Source organism: Sinohyriopsis cumingii, chromosome 3 (genome assembly GCF_028554795.1).
Source record: "Sinohyriopsis cumingii isolate HCF-2022 chromosome 3, ASM2855479v2, whole genome shotgun sequence".
Lineage (NCBI taxonomy): Eukaryota > Metazoa > Mollusca > Bivalvia > Unionida > Unionidae > Sinohyriopsis > Sinohyriopsis cumingii.
Genome location: NC_142963.1, coordinates 37,667,616 through 37,686,469, shown reverse-complemented (window position 1 = coordinate 37,686,469; position 18,854 = coordinate 37,667,616). Strand labels below are relative to the sequence as shown.

At 35.3% G+C, this 18,854-nt stretch overlaps 1 protein-coding gene across 3 annotated transcripts in view; it reads right to left on the bottom strand.

Moving 5' to 3' along the window:
* Positions 1-17,603, bottom strand: part of LOC149802711 (EF-hand calcium-binding domain-containing protein 6-like) — a 48,000-nt gene extending 30,397 nt beyond the window's left edge. For 2 of the 3 annotated variants that reach the window (XM_089952119.1, XM_089952121.1), the window contains exons 1-2: positions 16,940-17,603; positions 11,223-11,237 (exon numbers count right to left, since the gene is read on the bottom strand). In XM_089952119.1, coding sequence (XP_089808245.1) covers positions 11,223-11,237; positions 16,940-17,291 — 367 coding nt within the window. In that variant the 5' untranslated portion in view covers positions 17,292-17,603. The remainder of the gene's footprint in view (positions 1-11,222; positions 11,238-16,939) is intronic. The other variant, XM_089952120.1, reaches the window with a different exon arrangement.
* Between the last annotated feature and the right edge of the window lie 1,251 nt (positions 17,604-18,854).

Below are 18,854 nucleotides of genomic sequence, written 5' to 3'. Positions count from 1 at the left end.
AGGCAACGAAACAAATAATGTCTTTAACTCTTGTGCAACAACCTTGTCTGATGTTTCTATTATGATTTTTTGAAGAAAGTTTATTTTGAAAAATAACGCTCTCAGCTTCTCTTTGCCATAAAGATGCGTTTAATCATTAGCAAGTCAGTCGACTAATATGATATTAAGCAGGCGACATATCTGAGTAACTGTTGTCAATATTAGACTAAAAGAAAGACGCACAGATAATCAAAACAAACATAACGAATTAGTCAGTTTGTGACCCAAAAGATTTGTTTTGATATGTACCTATATATGAAGACACACTAAACGTGCTTTTTCTGCTTTCTCCCACCCCACCCGCTCACAAAATATAAAATAAAGTATTTATTAAAAAAATATCTGTAATACAAAGTATTTGCAGGTAAGGCCATGAATATATTGTCATCTTCTTTTGAGTGGATTTTTTTTCTTCAGGGACATGAATGGGGGAAAAAGTATTTTAATGGGTTCTATTGATTCCGTTAAATGAATGAAAAAGAAATTTTCAATAAATATGTTGTCTGAAAATATATCAATCGACCACGAATGGTGTTCTCTAATGTCACTCCACCAATGACGTTATAAGCAGGATGACGTCAGAGACGGAATTCTAACGATAAAACAAACATGTTCTGTTTAGAGTATCACATATCACTTATAAGTTACGGAATGTTGTTGTTTTTCGCGTGTCTTTATATGTTCGTCAATCCATCTGTCCATTGGTCTACCCGACATGTGTTTTTTGTTTATTTCGTGTGTCTTTATATGTTCGTCAATCCATCTGTCCATTGGTCTGCCCGACATTTCGACTTTTATTGTGATTGTGTAAATCATTGTTTCAAAACTTAAAGTTATTGAGGAAAAGAAAACCCTATCGTGTACTATTTATCCTTAATTTTATAGCTATTTAAATGTAACATTTATTTTCATTATGATTCCAACCATTTATATTCATGTTAGGGAAGCTGCGACAAATGAGTTGGTCGAGTATCGGACTCGTGATCCAAGGGTTGCGACTAACTTGGTGTGTCCTTGGGAAAGCACTTAGCTCCTATTTCCTCTGTTATGATATAACCAATGTGTCAAAAGTGTCGTCAAAACCAGCAAAAAACAAAAAACAAACGAACAGTCATATTAACATCTTTAATAAAAAAAATGCAAACGCCTATTTTCTGATGAACCATATACGAAACAGTTTTATTGGCTATACCATTTAAACTTCATCGAGCGTTTTCTAAATATGATTAAAACCGAAAAATGCATGAAATTTAAGGCATCTAGACAAAACTAATGTTAACTTTTATGATGACTGATACAAAGATTTATCAAAATATTCACCTCAACAGAAAGCTTGTGTGAATATCGCTTGTATGGGGTAAATCCCTGTCTCAACCGAAATGAAAACTCACTAATTATACGTTGGAATGTATGTGGTGATATTAGAAGAGTAACGTAAAATATAACTTCATCTGAAGTTGGAACTTAAGTGGCGATTTGTTCGTAGTTCGGGTCCGGTCTTGAACCTATTCTTCAGTGACAAGGACAGAGTTTTAATCTCTGCCGGCTGTATCAAGCCTGACTAGGTAGGTCAGTACGTCCCGGTCGATGGCGTTAAAAAAATAATCTACGCGAGCAAATGCTGCTATCGAATTTTAAATTCATGTGCATATTTTATTGCATTCAGATAACCCACCATGTACCATATTTTATTACATTCAGATAACCCACTATGTACCATATTGCATAACATTCAGATAACCCACCATGTACCATAATTTATTATATTCAGATAACCCACCATGTACCATATTTATTACATTCAGATAACCCACGATGTGCCGTATTTTTTTTACATTCAGATAACCCACTATGTGCCATAGTTCATTATATTAAGCATTAATTCTTAAGAATATTCTAAATTTAATTGCCTACATTCGTGGTAAATATAAATATGTCTTCGGAACAAAATTTCTCTCTTAAAATACTTGTTAGTTCCTCTTTTAATGTCGAACAGTTTCGAAATAATATTACCGGAAATGTTAGTGTTCTTTCTTCAGAATGAGATACTATCACAGAGTACTTTTACCTTTAAGAAAATGACAACTAAACCAACCGTTATCAAACTTTAGTATCGAAATTATTCTGAATGCTAACGGATATGTCTACAATCATGCAACGTGCAGTGAAAGACGAAACATGTATTTGGTTTCAACAAATTAACTTTCATATGAAAGCTTAGAAGTCCCATTTTAGATTACATACATTATAGATTTATTGCAGAAATATCAAATGGCTTTTAGGTAACTCTGAATCTTTATTTTATCGCTGAATAATCTGAAATCAAAAATAATTGTATCTCACTGACCGGAGTTTTTGACATATTCGAGAGACTGTGGTGTCATTTTTACTTTTCTCTTGAACTAAAATCAATGAATTATTTGAGCTGGATTGCACACGACCCTTGGATACAAAATAATACACTCATTCCAAGAGTGTCTACCATTTTATTGGAAGTATTTTATTGAAAATATAGTGATAGTTCTAAACACACATGGAACATATGTTCGACTTGTCGTCTGCCTGTCACAAAACTTTCTTGCTTTGCCAAGCGCGTGAATAGGCTTTAATGTCACCATGACTACACAATCAAATAAAGCGTTCACAAGCCATTCATAACCTACTCTCGGCGATCTTTGAAAGGTAATTAGTTACTCTAATTGAATTACTGCTTTTGTTATCGCTCACAACAGCTTTTGTGTATTGGTTATGCCGATAGAGCATTGTATCTGGCAGATGTCAAATAAATATATCCAGCTATTTATTTTCGCTGAAGTATTAATTATTTCCGGGGACAAGAGTTTAGTCAAACTAATCTTGCGAATGAGATGACTCCCTCCCCCATACCTACTTTTATACCACGCGCTGCAAGAAGTGTTAGTTACGACATATTTAACATAGTGAAATTCTGGTTGCTAACAACTATTATCTCTTGTAAATGTTTTTGATTACTGAATACATGTGCTATGTCGGAAACGTAACGCAATACGTGTATTAAAGTTTCGTACCCGTGTGAGACTTGCATTGTTTGAAATACAAAAACGTTACGTACATGCTTAATTATCTACAAGTCATGCTTTAAGTTACGTGTTAGCCTTTCTTACTTACGATATATATATACAAAAAGTTCTTAAACATTTTTGCCACTTGTTGCTACGGAAACCCATGTATTGGTTTCAAGAATTACAGCTATATTGGTAATGTACATAATTTTAAATAAGACTGCTTGTATACGTTCGAAAGTTAGTGAGGAAAACGCAGTTTATGCGTCCTTTTCCAGGTGAATGATTGAATACAATATACAAATGCAAGCACTCTTTTGTGAATGTTCAAGCTATAAAATGTGAATCGTATCGGTGGGCACAACATTCTCGGTTGACAGTTTTCTTTTCTATTGTTGTGAAATATTACATTGAAAGCAAAGACAGGCATATTGGTATTACATGTGACGATATATGCAAAATGAAGTCACTCTGGATAGATATAGCATGAATTTCATCATCTTTGAATGTCAACAGAAAGTGTCGGTCTTAATACTGAATGGAAGGTGTGGCAAACAGAAAAGTCACTTTTCGCTATGCTTCTTCAACTGACTAAAGCGTGAAAGCCCTAACACTTGTCAAAGGTATCTCGATCACCTTTTATGGACCGTCATTCGTTATTGACCCTTCCTATTTTATCAACTGTGCGGTTAAACATAATGCAGGTCAGACACTTAAAGAATTTATCGGATTTATAAAACATTGCGATGAGGAGAAAAAAGAACAATTATTATGGAGCAATTATCATCCCTTTTCAGAACGTTAGGTAGGAAAAAGCATCTGATACTAGACGTAAAATTACTGTTACGCTTCGTGGATTTAGTAGTAGTAGTAGTTGTTGTTGTTGTTAAAGGGTTTAACGCCATTTTCAGCACAAGCTAGGCTATAAATGGCGGCCAGTATCAATAGTGGAGGAAGAACCCGGAATAACCCGGGACAGAACCACCGACCCACGAGAAGCTACTGGCATGTTTTCTCACATACCCACTCGTGGATTTAGTAAACCTTGGTTTAACAATGAATGTCACAGGTTAAGAATAGAATACAATCAAGCCAAAAATTGTTTAACATATACCCAATTCTGATAAATTAAGAAAAATGAAACAAAAAGCAGATTATATAAATAACTGATAAATAACTATACACATACTGACAACAATATTGCCAGGAAAATACCATTTTTGGAAGATCAATAACAACTTAAAAACGCAACATGAGAATTCGAGCATGAAAACTGAAGAGTCGTAATTTAAAAAAAATAATAATAGCGTAAATACCGTGTCTACTCGCTTATAAGACGAACCCAACTGGAAACTGCACAGACCCATATCTGCCATAATATAATGCCCCAGCAGATCTGGCTCTGTGCATTTTGTAAGGAGTAATCAGTGGAACAAACAATACAGACTCTGATCTGTAGGCGCATTACACTATGGTAGATCAGGATGTATGTTGATATCAGTTTGATCGGCTTATGAGCGAATATATATGGTGCAGACTCGGTAGCAAATGTAAATTTTGCACGAAAACGCAAGAGTATTATATTTTTTTATTATAAAGAATTTAGCTTGCCTTTAGTTCTGCAGACCATACCATTATATTGATATTTATCTATTGGAGTTAATCCTGGGTATATGAAAATTGGGATCCAATAGAGAAAAAAAATGCAAAATTAATTTCTGAGGAAAAGTCTGTTTTGTTTGCATTTTTTATATGTGAAAAAGTATTTTCTTTTAGTCAGGCGCTATAAATACGCGTATCATTAACTTTGAGATAGGAAAATAAATGGGCAAGTATGGTATGACATAAAACCCACCAAGGTAAAATCATACAGCTTAAAAATATTAATAAAGAAAAACAACAAACAAACAAACTCCTGTTGGCATGGTGACATTGTCTAGTCACATTACTATAATTGATTTCTCTATCTCTCTCTCATTTTGCTGAAACTATTAACTGGAGTTCGTACTAGGAATTGAAACGCCGTTAAAAGGTCGAAGACCATCATCGAGTTCTTGTTCCCAAACCCATCGAGCTGAATCAATAGACCGTATACATCAGGGTAGAAAAGTAGTTTGTAGTTCAGCCACTTTGTATATCTTTTCCCCTCCGAAATGTGTCGTACATACCACCAATTGTCCACTGTAAGCCACTGTTTGTAGAATTAAAAATCTCTCGGTTGCATTGAAGGATTACGTTCAGTGATTTGCCATTATGTGCAGTTCAAACCTTGTTTCCAACCTCCCATCCAATACATCTTTGATTGCATCAGCTCATTTTTTCAGCTTTGTTTTCTCCCGCCGAAAGTGTTAAGTCACTGCCAGGAATACTTAATAAAGACTGGGGTACTGTAAAGGTTTTCAAGTCATGTCTGTCTTGGCATATTCAAGAACTTTTCAAGGTTTTCTTTATACAATGAATCCACTGTTACATTTGTATACTGATCTTCAAGGTTTATAAAACGCCAGACCCAGATCTGCGCACTCTTGAAGTACACCTGAAAAAAATACACCCTGCTCTGCCAGTACATTTTGTGCTGTTCGCATGAATTTGTTGGTAGGCGGTTGGAATTGTCTGAAAATCCTAGACTTAAACCGTTTATAGTTTTATAACTGAAATGACATTTTGTGCACTTCGATATTTTATCAAACAATGGCAATTCGATATTTTCTTCAAAACACATATCTTCAAATTATCGAATTCATTCAATATTGTACTTCTTTTCCGTCATGTGACTTTTTCTTGATTAAGGAGGAACTATTTATCTAGAAATAAATGTTCTTTATGTGTTTTAGCCCAAGTAATGTCGTGAACCTTTATAGGGGTAATTTTTGGTAATGCCGCGTTAAGGTATCTGGCCTGGAAATTATGAAACTGTTGTGTTTGAATTTCTCCCGAGTTTCGTTATCAGCCAATCAAAAATAATCTTGCAATAGTACAATTTCGGTTCAGCTCCAACCCCAACTATATGATCTCTAAGATAATCAAATGGTGATAATTAATTGCTTGGAAATGAAAATTACTTGTAACTTGATTGTATAGAAAGGCTGCTTGCCCTCTAAGAGACATCTTTCACAGAAAATAATATAACTTTCAACAACCAAAGAAATCGGAACTTCTTTTCATTAATGACAGAACTTCAGTGGCTCAGTGATCAAGGCGTTGGACTCGTGACCAGCAGGGAGAAGGTTTGAATCCCATCATAGGACAATAATGTTATTGCACGAGAAAAGACGTTTCTTCTTTCAGCCACCGTGATCTTAACGCTGGACCACAGAATCGCTAAGATTCTTTCATCCTCCAAGTGCAAGAAATCACAAAGTTTAGTAACTACAAATGATAGAGACGTGATGTTAACCTACAGAAAGACACATGGACATACGGATATACAGGGTCATAGCATAAAAAAATACCGCCAAAGGTGTGCGTATGAAAAAGCGAAAGCCTTTCGAAATTGTAGGTCTATAGGAGCAAGTAATCTGGCAGGCAGCTATTACTGGCGTGAAACTGACTTTACAAGGCTGGTGAAAGTAAATTTGATTCCGAAGAATCTCAGAAACTCTCTTCTGAATTGCATCTAAATTATTCATCTGCGCCAAGTTTCATTCGTTAACGTTCTCATATGTACTTCATTTAATCGTTTAGAAACAAATGACCATGCAATATAAACTGCCAGGAACATTGATTTAACATTTCTTTCTCAAAATACTGCTTCAAAACCATCCATCTGTACCATGCTTATTTAATATAAAAAAATGTGACAAATATTCATCGTTTAGAACGTATACGTCAAGCGATCGCCAAACATTCAAATACTTGGAATGATTGAATGCCAGCTTTCCGATCAATGTAACTTTTGTATTAATATGTTTGCCAAATAAAATGATAAAAAAAGTTCTAAAATCCTCCCCAAAAAAATTCTGATTTTGATAACACATTCACTGTATGAAATTCAAGTATTTGTTCAAGACTTGGATATTGTGTGTAAAGCGTACTTCGAATCCATACGTATTTACTTAGACAATTTGCCAGATGAAATTTCACCCTGATAAATGGCGAAAATTGGGGTGAACTATTAAATAAGTTCTGCAATATAAAAATATTTGGCAAAGGGAAGAGGAGGTAAAATGAGACTTTACTTGCGAAGGACATCGGACAAAAGCTGCAATCGATCTTGATCCATTCGTTTTGTTCAACCAGGATCTCGTAATGCAGAGTAATAATGAGTAACACGACATGTAAGCTTTACACAACGTGGTTATCACATACATGGAAAACAATGGAAATGTCTGACACCATTTAATTATTTCTCTCTGTGTCGTTATTTGTATTACTGCGTTTGTTCTGCAAATAAATTCCCCCTGCTAGCGTACTTGATTTTTTTACACAATATAAGCAAATAAAACGTTCACTCATTATCGTAAAAATCAACGATCATGACTCGGTGAACGCAAATCGTAAAGCAGAAATGTAAATTATTTAAGTCTACTACAATACCAGCACCAACAAATGTATGCAGACTTGTTAGTAAAGCAAGGCTTTGCTTCATTTATCGTGTTCTTTCTCACAGAAGAGACATTATAGTATGAAAAGTACACTAAAATTCTATTTTAAAAATAGGAATAAAACAACATACAAGAAAAATAATACCAAAACCAAAGTTTATTATTTCATAGTTTGAAAGATAAACAATAATCCCAAACCACTGCTTGAGGGAACATTAATTTCTTTAAAGGCATAACATAACAGACGAATAAAGGCAGAGCTGTGCCTTTTATTTCTCCAATACAGAGAAGAAGCATATATTGTAAATACAAATGTACATCTGTTGCTATAAATATCTATGTCCCGACTCCGATCATCACAAAACGCTGCCATTTCAGTCAACTTGATTTAATCAGGCTAGAATTGATATGAAGTATCATTGTTTCTAATAATACAGTCAGTTATATAATTCCGTTCGCGGTGCATTCTAACCATGAATATTTTATACTTTGAGTAATAAAATTGTATCAAAAAAGAATTTATGCCCGAAGAGTTCCAAACTATAGAGCTACATCAATTGACCTTCCCAAAGGCAACGCACTCTCTTTGAGCATAATGAATCGTTGGTGGTTGCCGCAGTTTTTTGAGGGGGAAAGGTTCCTGTCTGTTCCCTACAAACAAAAAGATTCACCCCATCTAAAATAAAAACCCATTAAAGGGCCTAACGATTTACTGCCCCGAAAAAAATATGGAATTACGCAATAAATAATTTCATTAGTACTTTAACTATTTGAGCTATTGAATACTGAAACCAGTTATATTCCTAGGAAACTCCAACAAACAAACAGTACAAAATCACATTTATGACTCAACATGGTTCTCAATATACCTGCATGTACAGCACCAAATTGTTATGGATTTCGACCATCAACCTGATAACAAGGATAAAAGGTTCACAGGGATACAAAATGTTTCTCAACAGCCATCGTCCAATATAATATTCAGATATATTCACATTCTGGGTTGTTTGTGTTGTCATGCTCACAAACCAGTACAGCTAAAAACCTGTGAACACATTTGACCTTGAAATTGATATCAATGTGCTGACTATAACCTTCGTTATTGGAATGTGATTAAATACGAAATCTGGTTAAAATTAATTTGTATGCGTACAACTTACTGTGTTGGTAAGGTCAATGAAGCACAAAAACGCAAGGAATAACCTTTGACTTGACCCCAAGGTCAATTAGGTCTGATTTTCAAATCTCCTTCAGAGAGTGCAGATATACTGCTGGCCAAATATGTGCCATTTTCATTCATAATCAATTACATATAACAGGAAGTGTTTTAGTGAAAACCCTATGTCAATCTTGCCATTATTCTTAAAAGAGGAGTAGCGCTAAAAAGATGTTCTGAGATGGAAATGATGTCTGATGATTAACATCTTCGTTCAGAACCAGTTACATACTGGCATATTGTATTTGAAAAGCCCATATAAGACCACCCATTCAGGAGCAGTAGCTATAGCAGATTTCAGGATATCCACCAAGGCAGCAATTTTATAAAAGTTGGATCAGTATAAAAATAATATAGGACTGCAAAAAAGATTTCCTTTTCCTTAACAAAATAAAAAGAAACATGTTGATACGGGTGTCGGTTAAGAGGAAACTGCTGTAACATGATTTTTATGATTTTGGGAGGTAACATCGGAAAAATGTGTTTATTTGGGATCTACTTAAAAGAGTTTAATGAAATTCCCTGTCAATAATCATGTCATCATAACTTCAAGAACAGGACTGAAAACAAGATTCTCTAGCTGGCCGCCATGGTCATCGTGTTGGAGGTCCATCAGTACCATAATCATTTAGGACCAACTTGACAGTAAAAGAAGTTTGTCTAAATGGCCATATGTTCAGAAGTAACGATAAAAAAAGTTGTTAGAGATGGAAATAGTGTCGTTGGTTCTCATTTACGACCAGATACACAAATCAAGAAGTCTATGAGTGAAAAAAACAAAAAAACAGACAACATGCTGCTACGACTATTGATCAGAACTGATAGTAATAACAAGATTTTCAAGATGGCAACTACTGTCGCCACATTGGAGGCCTAATTTTCACCACTTTCGTTTATGCCCAAATATAGATGAAAAGACGAGATCTAGTGAAAACTTTGTCGATACGACCATCTGTTTCAGAGAAGATTTTGAAGATGGCCATAACGGTGGCCATTATAGATGTCGGATCTCAATATTTTCGTAAGGACCAACTACAAATAATAAGAAGTCTTTAAGTAAGAAAAAAAGACAGGTTGATACGTCAGTCCATTTTGGAGAAGTAGCAATAATAATATTTTCAAGATATTGGGCGTCAAATCAGCACCTTTTTCATTGGTCAAATTAATTAATAAGAAGTCTTTATGTATAAACCTCAAGTCGCTATGGACTTCCGTATATGAAAAGATGCCTATAGCATGATATTAAACATGGTTACATTGGCGGTCATGCTGGAAGTCAGATAGGCACCACTTTAATTAAGACAAACCAGACATCATAAGAAGTCTTTCAGTAAAACCCTTTGTCGATACAATCATTTGATCATAGGGGTAAGCGATAACAGTATTTCCAAAATGGCAATTGTGGCGGCCATATTGGACGTCAATCAGATCGGCACCATTTAGAACCAATTAGACCTCATAAAAGATATTTGATTTAGAACCACATGTCGATGATATGATTCGCCATTCAGGAGGATTAGCGATGATGAGGTTTTCAATATGGTCGGTATACGGGATGTTTGATGGACACAATTTGCATCGAAGACTAACTATATATTAGGATTAATATGTGTGCCTGATTTAAAGACAACCATCCAGGTAGTTTTAGTGGAGTATTGGCAACAAACTTATTCCAACAGATGGACGGACGACAGACAGACGAAGGACAACAAGCCATATAATAAGCTCTTTCAACATATAACAACTAGAGATTAAAACTCACTTCGGCCGTCCTCTTTATGACACAAGGTAATAGTAAAATCACTCCCCATCTAACGAAAACAAAATTTAAAATAGCATTCACAATTGAATTGACAGCCTTTGATCTGAATTTGACTGTATGCATTCAATTGAGCAAGCAATAAATAAATAAATGAAAAACAAACAACCGAGTCATCAGACGCAAAAAATAAATTCATTTCCCACCTACCCCACATACATTCTTGTTGCATTTACAAGTTGGTGACATACTTTCATCAGAAAGTGATTATATGCATTACATTTTGCGCATGCAACAATAAATAAATAAATAAATAAACCACCGAGTCATGAGACTAGAAAAAAACAGACCACAGGATGCACAGCGAACACAATGTATAAATAGGACGATGACTTAAGACTACGAAGTGTAAAAGAGTGATACAATGTTATAAATATAAAGAATATATACAGTCCATGCACGAGATATATTGGCAGTATAAATACGATGAAAAATGTTCTAAGGATAAAAATAGCACGATACGCAGAGCAATTACAGTGACAAGAAGACAGAAGCTACGCAATGCACCCATTCAGAGTAGATAAGACCGATTATTACATAGCACATATAAAGCCGATACTTACTCTCATGAGCGGTTCCTGCAGTTGAGAGAAAACGAGAAAGCTTAGGAGCTTGCAAAAACTTTGGGTAAAAGATGGTAGAGGTACCAGTGGTAGTCTCTTCAAGTGAAAATGGAGCAACAATAATTTTCATGAAAAGGTGCAAATGATACTATATGCTAAATGGTATAAATCTGTAAAACAAAAACACGAAGTAAACTTGTAATTTGTAGACCTCTCGTCTATTTTCATAGCCCGTCAAGAAGTTTCTTTAATTAAGCTGATGGTATCGGACATTTACAAAGATGGTGTTATATTATTTGAAGAACGTTACATGTTATATTACACACCTAGTATGAATAAATCAAGGCATTCGATATAAACAGATAAAATAAAAATAGAACAGAAGAGTGTAAAACAGATTGGAATAATAAAACCCTAATATTTAAGCTAGTTAATATTTATATATTTGCATCCAAAGACGTGCTTGTAGGGTCGTGAATGATTCCATCTTTTCCATTTTCAATCTTATCCGTCGACGGTGATATTAGATTTCCTTTTGTTTTGCTCTTAACTGTGACTCCTGACTTTCTTGCCCAAAATGTAAACTATACACAACGTTTGGTGACGACACATGCAATTTAACTAAATATATCGTGGAACAATTTTATATTTATTTTAAATCAGTGTGACCTTTACCTTTGACCTTTCCATTCCCAAATCAAAAGGTTCGTTTCTTGTCCCAAACACAAGGCTTTAACATTTTTTATCAAGTAAATGGTCTAGACCCTAAGATGCTGTGTGAAAATCCTGTCTTTTTGGAGTACTGAGACCTTTGATCCTCTAATGAATAGTTAGCTTGTTATTATAATCGCAAGTCGTCCACTAAGTTTAATCAATATAAGTGGTTTAGAATAAATGTTGTTGTGCCAAAACCGTTATCTTCTCTGAGTCACTGTGACCTTGACATCTAAATTTCTGACCTCGAACTCCATACATTTCGTCATAACCGCAAGTGCATTCCATCCACAAATATGGTTGTGGTATGTGCTCTAAATAAAAGCTGATGTGCAGAAACCAAAAACTCACGGGTTGACAACCAAGTTGATTTTAAAGCTCTTCGCTTTACGGCGGGCGCATAAACATTATGTATTAATTAATAAAATGTATCGTCACGAAAGGTGTATTTCAAGCTGTACAGTATGTTTTGCAAATAATGTATGTATACACATTTGGTTCATACCAGAATTAATGCTGTTGTGTACCATCACCAGGTTAAGTACGTGGATATATATGGTGATTGGAACTACCTGGCCCAATAAATAACCTCTAACGTAAGCTCAACACCTACTGGAGTTATTTATGGGTTATAGGAATAATTTAAAACGACTGTATATACCCTAAGTCCAAACTGTACTGCACTGATAATCCGTATCGCTCATTTAGTAGAGAAATTTGTTAAGACATTAATTCTGGATCTTATCAGAATTTGTGTCCATGGATTTAAAGCGCTTGTTGATAATTTGTTATCACTGTCGTACCTGTGTAGTTCTTCGTGTCGTTTAGGCAATGGATCAAGGCGCTTGCCATCCTGGACGATAAGCAAGGCCAAAGGTGTCATGAAAACCCAAGGAAACGTCGATAGAGAAAATCCGTTGGCTGAAGAATTCCTGGGTAGTTATTAACTCAGACAACAAACACCTAGTATTATTACTGACTCCTAAGAATGGGTTTTAAAATTAAAGCTTAACTTCAGATAGAATATTACAGTATAACTGGCAATAATATCTGACAATGAACGACTAGCACAGAGGTATTACTGCCCAAAGATAAGTTTTCTCTTTGTTGAAATTAGCTTTTTTTATTATTTCGCACATGCAACTTACTAAAAGCAAAACACACACACACACACACACACACACACACACATATATATATATATATATATATATATATATATATATATATATATATATATATATATATATATATATATATATATATATATATATATATATATATATTCCGCAAGCAAAATCTTGATATCTGCTTATAGCAAGACAAGTCATTGATATTCGAGATCTCTCCTGCAACAGTGAAACACACTGCAGACAGGAATATTCAAGACACATTGCACATCTGCCCAAATCTCAGATTTAACATGTAGTACAGCTACTATGTTTTACCCGAATGGCTACAAACACATTGAAAATTACGAAACAGATTCGCAGAGGGCCAGCCTAAGTTATATAGATTCCGGTTTAAATTTGGCTAATGTAGGAAGCCATCAAACTGGGAAAAGAACTGGAGTTCAAAGTACATAAAACTTGATTCATTCATGACTGCATGTTGTTTACCGAACATGCATTGCGAAATGTCAAATACTACGGATCACAAAAGCCTTCTTGCTTATTTATCTCACAAGAAGTTACAACAACCAAGTTAACCATAACTATCAACTTTCTTCAAATTGATTCAGAATAGTATATTGGCCTGTGAAATGACTACTGGGTAACCGAGGTCCTAATATAAACCTAGCTAAGTAATCAGCGCCATAGTTATTCAAGCTTAAATTTATATTTTAAAAAAATGGAAGAATGACACATTAAATTAAAGATCTATTTACACACAAAAGCCCTTATGAGTGCGCTCAAGTTTAGCGAAGTACGCAAAGAATGGAGAAATATTGTACTTTGGATTCGAAATAACTCACATGACGCACCCCATCCCCCTCTTGGCATAAGAAATTTGCAACTACAAATATCTGGATGACAATAAAACTATTTTTAAAACTACAAAGAAAATGTGAGGCATTTTTTTTCCAATTGCTTTTTCTACTTTCTCTTGTCTGCTGCCTCCGCAGTCCCCACCCCGAGTGCAGCACTTGTTATACATTGTTATCCATTAGTTGACCGATTATTGATAGTCTTTGAGATTACCGTATATATTTGCTTATAACTCAAGTCAAATTGCAAACAGCATATACTCTGATCTGCCGTCGCATGATGCACTGACAGATTAGGCTCTATATTATTTGTTCTGCTGGTTACTTCTAGCAAACTACATATATCCAGATCTACAGGCGCATTATGCGACGGCACATCAAAGTCTATGCAGTTTGCGGTTTAGATTAAACCGATACAGAAGTACATAGAGTAGATTAAATTGAATTATGGAAGTAAATGTCTTTATCAAATACATACTAAATCAATATCAATTTATGGTCTATATATATATATATATATATATATATATATATATATATATATATATATATATATATATACAGTGCAAATTCCATTTATAACGGCATGTGTGGAAGATCGATGTTTGACATTTCTATTTGATGATCAATAATATGAAAACTATAAAATATAGAGGATAATAAAACGAACATAAAGATCCTTTTAGATACAGGGGTTTGTCAATATGCACGATGATTGGAGTGTAAATATGGTGCCAACAGTGCCTCTAAACGCTGCCCCGATCTACTGTAGATTAATATATGTATACAGAGGAACACTTATATGTACGCACTTATCAATCATCTATTTACCTGTGTTTTCAATGATAAATCAATTCAGAGACACAAAAATGTAAATTTAACAAGCGTTTACGGGACAGATAACCCAATATTTAGGGAACGAAATTGCTTGTGTGAAAAACGAATTGACGGGCGAATTAAACTCGCTATCAAATAGGCAGTCGGGTAAATCGCAGGTTTGATTAAATTGGCTGACAACTAGCCAAATCAATTATTATTTATGTGGAGTTTCAATCCACTTGAAAAGACTTTTTAGACTCAGAACACACTCCACCACGAGCCTGTGAATAGTGTACTTTTAGTACTAAGGAAAAAAATGACAAAATAACTAAAACAACTAAAATCCTTGAACAGTGTTGCTTCAAAATATAGAAGAATGATTTAACTGTTTGCCATATTTTTATGATAATCAAACAATGGAACCAATATCAAATGTGAAAATAATCAACAACAGTGATATCTGGGGCTTGCTTTTGTGGTATTCATAGTAATTTATAATATGTTACCCGATGATTGTTTTAATTTCAACGTATTTGCAATGGCTGTCGAATAATATACAATATACATAAAAACAATGTGGAATAACTTGGTGTTTCTTTTTGTCTATGTACTTAAACATCCATTAACATATACATTTCGCTAATAACTTTAAACTGATACGTACACAACATCGTATGCATTGAATCAGTGTCAGTCTCGTTTATATTTCTTGAAGTAACGTGTCTTAAGAGGTCATTGTGGAGAAACTGGTATCAAAACAGTGCTCCAACTCAACTGTTTTTTAATTCTCTTAGATAGTTTGAAGTACCCCTGTTACTTATAATGAGTGTGAAATGTTTTCTACATGCATTGTAGAAGGACTTGAACTCGGTAAGTGGTCACACAGCTTTCAGACCGAGTCTAATTTTTAATTAAGGGCATAATGCTCAATTAGGAAGCCGTGTTAACCCAAGCCATTTGTAAACAACATGCAAACATTTTTATGTTGTTTAAATCAAATGAATAAATCTACAGCGGCTCAAACTGAATTAAAAATATCACCGGAATGTTTGAATCTTTATATATGAATATGGTGAAAGACTACGAATACTTTTTACAAAATACCCGTTGTCCACAACAACAACAACAACAACAACAATAATAATAATAATAATAATAATAATAATAATATTATTATTATTATTATTATTATTATTATTATTATTATTATTATTATTATCATTAAATTCAACAATTTGTATGTTTCATCCAATGGATTCTCCAATTTTTAATCTTTCAATAATGTCTACTACATCATTAATACTTTATGAAAATAGCCGGTTGTGTGCAAATGAAATGTTTGCATTAGAAATATTATATTAGTAATGGTAGCTCAGAACAGGAGACTAGTCGCATATGTCATTGTGACACAAAAATTAACTTCAGTAATTAGAATGCAGTCTTGCACAATAGTTCCGCAAATATAGGACAACACCCTTAAACAAATGGGATAGGTTAATCACATTGAGGGGGGAGAGAGAGAGAGAGAGAGAGAGAGAGAGAGAGAGAGAGAGAGAGAGAGAGGGAGGGAGGGAGGGAGGGAGATATTTACCCCCTGGAAGTTTTAAGATAGAAATATGTGTGATTTTCTGTCTTTTGTTGAAGTCACATAAACAAGGAATCGGAATGGATATGGACAAACCTTCAAATCGCTCTGAATCAAGGGTTGGAGGGGGAACTATGGATATGGAAACTAACTGAAAATGCCAGCTAATCAAGCGCAAAAAGACACTAAAACAGGTCAAAATTGGGTTATATTATGTTGCTAAATATGCAGGGAGGGTGTATAGCAATACTGAAAGACTACACGAGGTACAGGTAGCAAGAAACAGTTATGTTAATGGAAAGTTTTATTTTGCTCAAATATAACGAGATATATCAGTGCTGCAGTGACCACGGCTCCTTAATGTAATGTAATTATATTGCAGATCATTCTATAGGGGAGCAACCAAATGGGAAAGATAGAGGGAAACTAATTTTTCAGTCGTAAATGGCGAAAACATAACCGGAGCAAGGCATACTATGACCATGGTTGTCACACTGTACAGATTTTGTTTTTCAATTAAAAGTTTCAGAGTAATTCTCATTAAACAATTTATGGAAAATTACTGAACATACGCAAACTTGGAAAAATATACTGATTTGTTTAAGTACTTACCAAAAATTGGCAGTCTTGTTTTATTGGGGTCTCCGTAAGTCACTTCTACCCCTTCTGGGATACTTTCAATCGGGACTTGAACTTGGCTTTCTCTAACCCCGAGTCTGCTGGTCAGCCTGTTTTCCCGACCGGCCGCGCTCAAACTCTTCCTGGGAGGATACTGAGTCTCCGCCGGGAGGGGCCTGCCGCTCGTGGGGTTGGAGTTGGGTCTGTCCCCAGCACGTGACGTCCCTCGGACATCCATGTTACTAGGGTTGCTAAGTCTTGACAAGGGGTGCTGAATCTGTGGTAACTGACCCCCGATCCTCCCATTAATGAGTTGGGAGGGAGGACGAACCCCCACTTGAGACATTTCGACAAACGAATGGCCCCTCTTTGTCGATATATTGGATTTCTTTTTCCACTGCGTAGACTCCTAGATAACGAGCAGACACCTACAATACAGATAGCTGTGGACTACCGAACGGCTCTCAAACAACCGGGTATCTAGTAGCAACGTCTGCTCGAGTCCCCTCGGACAACACTTAATTCGCCAACTGTCGATAAAAGCAGGTATTATTCCCCGTGACTTTTTGTTTAGCAGACACTGGAAACGGTTCATCCAGAAATAATCCTTAAAGCAGTACGTACGAGTCGTCTTTGTAGTCTCTTTAACGTGGCGAAGTGGAACGCTTTACACATGTCGCAGGCTAATATGGGTGGATCAGATATCTAACGGTTATTAGTGTTGGATTCCTAGCTCATAATCAACCCTGGGTAGCAAGAGACAACCGTACGAAAATACCTGCATGTTAACAGTGCTAATAATGCTGGAGAAAATAGTTTTGATAGTCAAAATAAACATGAGTCTACTTTTTTCTCCTGTCTGTTTTTTATTTAGCTAGAAAGCAACGGCAAAAGAGCCTCTGTAACATTGAACTTAATCTATCAGGCAGACCTTAATATAGGGTGCGTACAGTGAGACACGCACACGGACGTCAAAGTGAACACTGCCACAAGCTTCCGATACATTTTAATATATGTAACAGATTAAACGAACTAACTGTACTGCAGCCTCTGTTTAAATGGTGCGTATCTGCGTTGATATACATGTCCTGCTGCACCAAGATTTTCGGCAACTTTGATAAATCCAGTTTTTACGAACACAAAAGAGTTCTAATTTAACAAAAGTACCGGTTTGACAGATTATACGCCAGCGCCGTGTTTAACAGGCCTCTATGTAAACAAGAGTAGGGCACTGGAAACTTGGGAGATTATTGACCAACTTGCCTCCGTGACCTGCACCTTTTGGTCCAATTTTGAAGTAAATTTATTGTATATAAACCATTACCTTTTTATATATCAGTTTTGCCACGACCGTGACCTCTTACTTTTAGATTCCTGAATTTAAAGGTCTCTTTACTAAAGTTGGGTCAAGGAAATTACTCCAGAACAAAATCTCTTTTGCAAAACTGTTCTTCTTTTAACCACAACGGCCATCAGCTTTGACCTTCTGATCTTAAAATAAACAGGCCTCTTCCATATCTTATGTGCAAGCTCTCCACACTCTTTGGTAAGGGTAAGATGTATAGAGCTAAAGTTATTATGCGACATCATTTTCTTCCGTTTCAGTAACAGTGACCTCATCGTTCGACCTTTTGACCCCCAACCCAATAGGCTTCGTACTTACCCGACAAGTCATGCACAAACTCTGGTGGAGATATACGGTGGAAAACTGAAATTTGTGTGCAGAAACAAACTTTGACTTTCAGTCACAGTGACATTGACCGTTGACCTTCTGATAACAAAACCGATAGGTTTCTTCCTTACCCCAGATACAACCATATACAAAGTTTGGCCTAGCCAAGTGATGCAGTAAAAATGTTACTGTGCAGAAATCATTTTTCTTCTTTTAGTCACATTAATGTTGACCCTT